Source organism: Octopus bimaculoides, chromosome 3 (assembly GCF_001194135.2).
Source record: "Octopus bimaculoides isolate UCB-OBI-ISO-001 chromosome 3, ASM119413v2, whole genome shotgun sequence".
NCBI lineage: Eukaryota > Metazoa > Mollusca > Cephalopoda > Octopoda > Octopodidae > Octopus > Octopus bimaculoides.
In genome coordinates, this window is record NC_068983.1 from 92,751,162 (window position 1) to 92,757,862 (window position 6,701).

General features: G+C 34.0%; 1 protein-coding gene across 1 annotated transcript; it reads left to right on the forward strand.

The window, feature by feature from the left end:
- The first annotated feature begins 57 nt into the window (after positions 1–57).
- On the forward strand, positions 58–5,126 carry LOC106876208 (peptidyl-prolyl cis-trans isomerase B). Its single transcript, XM_014924667.2, has 4 exons — positions 58–297; positions 1,293–1,398; positions 4,091–4,275; positions 4,969–5,126. Exons 1-4 carry the CDS (start codon positions 67–69, stop codon positions 5,101–5,103), a joined length of 657 nt encoding a protein of 218 aa, XP_014780153.1. The 5' UTR covers positions 58–66; the 3' UTR covers positions 5,104–5,126.
- The last annotated feature ends 1,575 nt before the right edge of the window (positions 5,127–6,701 follow it).

A 6,701-nucleotide genomic window follows, 5' to 3' on the forward strand; every position in this document is an offset into this window, starting at 1 on the left:
TATATATATATATATATATATATATATATATATATATACACAGGCATCTTGCACTGAATATACAATATGAAGTTCTTATCCACTCCTTTCCTACATATCAAGCTAGCCACTTTTGAGATTACATGCACCTTCTATGTTTATAAGTTTATACACTCATTATTTGTTTCTTATTTTTACCAGGTCTTCTTTGACATAAAGATTGGTGATAAGCGTGCTGGTCGTATTGTGATTGGACTGTTTGGCAAGACTGTTCCTAAAACTGTCAAAAATTTCAAAACTTTAGCTGAAGGAAGTATGGTAATATTATATTTCTGAGTTTTAATCATTAAACATTTAAAAATTTGAATGCTGAGACCACACACACACATGATCCACATTGCTATCTAGTAAATATTTTGATATTGCCAACCCAAGAGAATAATCAGATGGTAACGGTGGACAGATGATTTAGCCAGAAGATTGGTGTACTGTATGCAAATGCCATTTTTTATACCACATTTCTGAAAGTGGAGGACTTAGGAAAGTAGGTCACAGTAGATCTGGCTCTACAGAAAATACAGTGGTGATCGCAGTAGGAGACTCACGGTGTTAGAGAAGGTGACTCATAACTGCTTCGGTCACTTTTGAAATGTTGGAAATAGAGATTTTTCTTTTTTGTCAAAATATTTAAGAGCTGGCTGATGCTTTTATGTAACTTTTGTAATTGTATTTAAGAACAACTTTATCTCTGCTCATTCAACTTTCATGTCCTGCTGAGAGAATGTCAAGTGTTGTGGACAGTTGTACATCTAGAATATTAAATAAACTGGAAAGAAAATTGTCAATGCAATACCTTAATTTGAATATTGTGCATTTGCTGCATTATATGAAATCATGAATTGAAACATTGTGGATTAACTCATTTGGAAATCTGAACATGTGATAAGTAAACACCAATTGAGATACAACTAGTGTTGATTCTTAGCTCACATAATGAACCAATATTATTGCTTGGTAAATCAGTTTTCTTTTTGGTTCACTTGCTGAGAAATTGATATAGTGCTGTGAATAAGGAAGCGTCTAATTCTTCTATTTCATCTAGTCAGACTTAGTAAAAGTATGTTTATATGCAAACACAATGTCAACAGAATACTACTATATAGCATATTTCAGCTCTTTTATCAGGCAATCTTATAAATATGATACAATAAGTTTTTGCTTAGCTGTAAACCAATTGATGTGAATGATATTAACTTGGTTGTTATCTATCTTTTTGCAATAAGTTAACTTGAATGCTTTTAATTTCTTTTCAGACCAAAGGTGATAAACCATTAACATATAAGGGAAGTTCTTTTCATCGTGTCATTCCTGCATTTATGATCCAAGGTGGTGACTTCACGAGAGGTGATGGAACTGGAGGTAATTATTTTCTGTTGCACAGTTAGAGAAAAACCTGGAAAAAAAAAAGCAGGTAGCTAACAGAAAATCTAAAAAGGGTTTACTAATGTTCTGTAATGAGGATCTGAGGCATGATGTGTTTTGGATTGCTAAGCAGTATATTGGTATAAATCAGGATGCCTTTGGAGTGAAGGGTGTGGAGTAACAGCAGCATACTGGTCTTCACTGACGTCAAAAAGAGGCATGAAAATGCTAATGCTACTGAGGGGATGTTAAGAAATGAAGAGTGCAAATTAGACTCTCCAGAGGGATCAATCAGCAACTGCAGTTGATGACTAAACAATGGAAAGAAAATTATCTGGTGAAATAGAACATCCTATTTAGTTAAACTGCAATGAATTAGGAAGATGTTTAGTTTAGATGAGAGTTTGAGTTTGTACTAGGATGGAGCTCCAGTGCTACCATTCCTTGAAGTGGATAAGGCTTTCCACAGGGTACTCTTTGATCTGGTGTCATAAAGAAAGCTAAGAGATGAATTGCTTTTGAGAAACATTCTAACCATGCACTGAGATGATGTACACAAGGTGAGTATTAACATGAATTCAGGAAGGAATTTAGAGTTCAACTGCATGTTGGAAGGCCTTAGCTCTCAGCACACTCTTGTCTATTATAGTTTTACAGACAACAGCAGAGGATCTTAAAACTGGCTGATTGTGAATCTTCTAGCTGAATCTATGTAAGAATGAGAGAAATTCCATTTGTGGAAGGGAAGTTTAGAACTGAGTGGCTTGAAAGCAATGACAAAAATTGCAGTTGGAAGACCTGACTCTAGAATCTGGGAGGTTGCCACACTCAGTAGGAGTAAGAAGGAATTCTGTACTGTGTACCCCATATAAACTACAGGTTCACAACATCATAAGTTGGTTTATAAAGACAGTCAGGTTCCCAAAATATAGTTGACAGCTGTTTCCTAGGTGGCCAAGTCAGTAGTGATGGGGACTTTTCTAAAAGCAAACTACCCAGAATAAGGAAAAGATTCAAGGTACTCTTGTTTCTTTTGGCAAGAAAGGGATTCTTTCTGCAAGTGAATGGTAAATTGTATGATTCTTGATATTACAAAGTGCAGTATTACATGATAGTAAAAAATGGACATTGAATGCAGAAGATGTATTAAGGATAGAAAGAAATGGAGGCAAGTCCGCTCTGATGTATGTGGAAATAATATAAAAGAAAAACTGAATATTAAGAGGTATCAGATGTATTGTACAAAAGTCTGCACTGTAAGGAAATGGTGAGATTGCCAATTTCATTTGCAAGGCTAATGTCTCAATAAAGTATAGAATTTAAATACCTCTTTGTTTTTCTATCTCTAAGAGCATAGGCTTTTGTATTAATGTCAAAATGAATGTTAATATTTCTATCAAAAGAGTAGCAGATTACACTGTGTAACAAATTTTTTTTTTTTCTGTCTTTGGTTAGTAAGTGTTATTTCCTATTTGCTTCTACCTAGAAATCAAAGGAAATCACTACTATTCTCTTCAAACTTTGCTTTTGTGACGTGGACATCAATGTTTTGAAACTGACCTATTTTCCATTACATTTCAGACAGATTCACTGTTGAGTTGCTGAAGTAAAACTATCATTATTGTAAATATTCTTCTCAATACCATAGATTTGCTTGTCAGTTGCTTGACCTTAAATCACTTGAGCATGTCCTTTAGTGGCTGACATATGTGCATCTCTGATCATGAGCAGGAGTAGTGAAGGAGCATCATAGCCATGTTTTGAGAGGGGTTATTTGAGATTTGAATAAATTAACAAGAGCAAAGTCTGAAGAAAATATTAGCCATTTTTCCTGGTAGTAAGCAAATAGGAAATAACAGTTGCTACCCATGGGCAAAAATCAACTTTACACAGTGTTTGTAGTGTGAGTAGTTTGTATTCTGATAGTGTGATGTATACATTACTATGGTCATTTAATTGTGAAAGGGTACCACTGAATGGTATATAAATTACTGATTGAGTTGCTTCTGAAAAAGCAGTCTACTTTGAAGAACTATGATTGTTGGCCTATTGGTTAGTGTTTGGTATCTAATATAAATAATGACAGCATCCCTTTTTAGTGCTGATCTTCTACAAAGCTCAAGAGTGACCATTAAAGCACCCTTTATATGTACAGGATATTGCTGCTATTACAACTTACATAAACATTCTAAACCTTTTCAGCTGATTGACAAATGCTCATAGGCACTCTGTGAGCTAGTAACTGAAGTTTCCTCTACTGTTACTACGATGGCTTCTATTCCTCCGAACTAGCAAGTTTTTGTTCTCTCTTCTTGTCATCTCTACTGTAAAGGTCATGACCGCTGCCTTACCTTTTTGAATTCAATTAAAAGCCAAATACACATCCTTTGATAAGGAAACCTCAGTATACTTTGCCAGAAATCTAATAATAAAGACACTAAAAGTCATGATTTAAAATGGCTATGTCTTTCATGTAAATATTTCAATTTTTAAATGCAACCTGCTTTGATGCCAAAACTGCTAAAAGGAAAATGCTTAATCAGTTTTTGATCTTTTTCTAATTGGATAAGTTATTCTGGATTCACTATTTTACCATAACTACTACTATCCTATCACCCTTCTTTTTAGATTGTTGCTGTTTCTAATTTGCTACTTTTATATTATATCTATTTTCATTGATTCCACTTAGGTGTCAGTATATATGGTGAGAAATTCAATGATGAAAACTTCAAGCTAAAGCACTATGGAGCTGGCTGGCTATCGATGGCAAATGCTGGCAAAGATACAAATGGTTCACAGTTCTTCATTACCACTAAAAAAACTGACTGGCTTGATGGACGCCATGTTGTTTTTGGTAAAGTCCTTGAAGGGATGGTAAGATACCATTGATGTCCTATTTTCTTTACTTCATTTTTCAATAAGCTTTATGAGCAGTAGTGCTTGTCAGAAATGTTTTTCTTGCACCTGCTGTCTTATAATTTCTAGGTGAATCTTTTTGCAAGTTATTTTTGTATTTTTTAACATCATATATAGCTGGTGTTATAGTAAATTCATGCTAATGTCTATTTAACCTTTTAACATTCAGACTATTCTGCCAAATGTAATGTTTATTTACTTACATTGTTTTGAATTAATCATGCATTATCTCACAGCTTTGAAATTTTGATGATGTGATTGTGTAATTGTACTAAGACATTGTTCAGTAGATGTGAGAGGCCAAATCTGGCCAGTTTGGGCCAGAAATAGCTGGTTTAAATACTAAAGAGTTAAACAAACAACACCTTTTGATCATTCTGAGCCACCTATGTGAGAAAGCCTAGAAAGATTACTGTGCTGTTCTTACTTTATAAAGAAAGTATGAAAATCAGAGGCTCATTTCTCCAGTTTTAATGATAATGTCAAAAGCAGATTTATGTTTAGCTCCTTCACCTTTTAACTAAGTTATAGGAATACAATACTCTTTGCTGATTTTTGTGATTGAAACCTGTGGTCCCATCACTGGAAGATTTTTATTAGCAAGTCTCTAATATTGTTTTACATTTTAATTAATTTATCTTTTAATTGCAGAAAGTGGTTCGTGAAATTGAAAATACTAAGACTGGTGAACAAGATCGACCAGAAGTTCCAGTTATCATTGAAGATTGTGGTTCACTTCCAGTAGATGAACCATTCGCTGTTTCAAAAACCTCAGCTGACAAATAAATTTTTTATGCAATATTTCTAAATCAAGTTTTTCTGGGTGTCTTTTTAATGAAGCGAAATGCTTGTTTTAATGTGGGAAAAGATGTCCCCTTCCCAACCCCTCTTTCTCAAATATGCCAAAATGTCTTCACTTTGTAAGTGAACATTTTGATTTGGAATTTAGTTTATTCTTCAAAATAATATTACATTGTATTCAAAGTTGATTGTTATAAATGAGTTTGGTAATGAGCAGTGAAGCCAGCCACTTTTACCCATTTGTTTACAAGATCTGTAATAGAAACTTGATAGCATATTTAGATCTGGGTGCTTAGTCAAGCATATTTTGTGTGATGCTTTCTGCTTTCTGGTTTTAGTTAAGTGGCTTATGCACACAATCTACATAGGCTTTATGAACCTAGTCAGATTGATGTAGTTATATGTAGCTTGAATAGCTTCAAGTTAGATGCCTATAACAAAAAATATGGGTTGGAATGGAATTCCAAAGGGTTGATTTTTCTGGAGAGAGACTAGAAAAAAAGATTTGTGCAAAAACTGAGAAATGGAGAAATAGAATGAGTGATAAGAGAATAAATGATTGGTGAGCTTCAGTGGAAATATGCAACTGGCTAGTTCTTAGGAGCAGCAAAAAGATAACGCATTTGTTGTGTAAAAGTTGGAGTGTATTAGTGAGTTCTTGCCAGTCAACCAGATGGATTTCTTTTCTCTGTTTTAGGATGTTTTTTTGTGTAGCAGTAGTACCTCTTCAGCTGAGGCAATGGTTTTCTTCAGCTTTTATTAAAGACAACATGTTTGGGACCAAATTTTTACTTTTAGTTCTTTGGATGTAGTTTTTGCTAAGTTATGGATGCGAGAGCCCTTTAGTTTTTCAGGTCTCTTAATAGAGGTGATGAATGTTTGATGTCGAGTATCTATATTGACTGGATGGCGCCAGTGTGCTGGAGTGAAAAGTGGTATACTTTGCAAAAGAATGAAATTTGTTAGAGGTGACAGCAAGTAGGTCTTTAATACATAAGAGGAAAAAATATCTATTTTTCTCTCCCTGCATTAGTATGCAGTTTATCTAGAATGGTTAGCTGCTTGAAATTCCCCACAAGGCAAGTTTGATAATACTGCTTCTAATTGTTACGTATAAATAAAATCTAAATTGTTTTTGTTTAGTTATCCAAAGAAGTGTTTTGATCTAAAAGACTTTTGACTTTAGTTTAGTGATACTTCTATGTATGACTGCTAATCATTTCAGCCATTGGTTCTTGCTGGTTGTTGGACAGTGTTTTCAGAAAAGAAAAAAAAGACTATATCCATCAGTATATACAGTTCCTTAGCATTCCTCTCTTCCTTTTTCTCTGCAGGTTTCTTCTGAACAACTGAGATTGTGTCCAGTGCCACTTTCTTTCATTGATTTCTATATTGACAGAACCTATTGGGTTTATTTCTATTGTTGAAGAAAAGCTCCATACAATGATGGACTTACTTCACATTTGAACTGAAGATGTAGATTTTACTGTTTTGGAGACGAGTCTTGATTTCTGGATGTTATTTCAGCTGGAGAAAAATGACATGCTTTCACAGCAGAAATCATTTTTTTTTTTTTTTTTTTT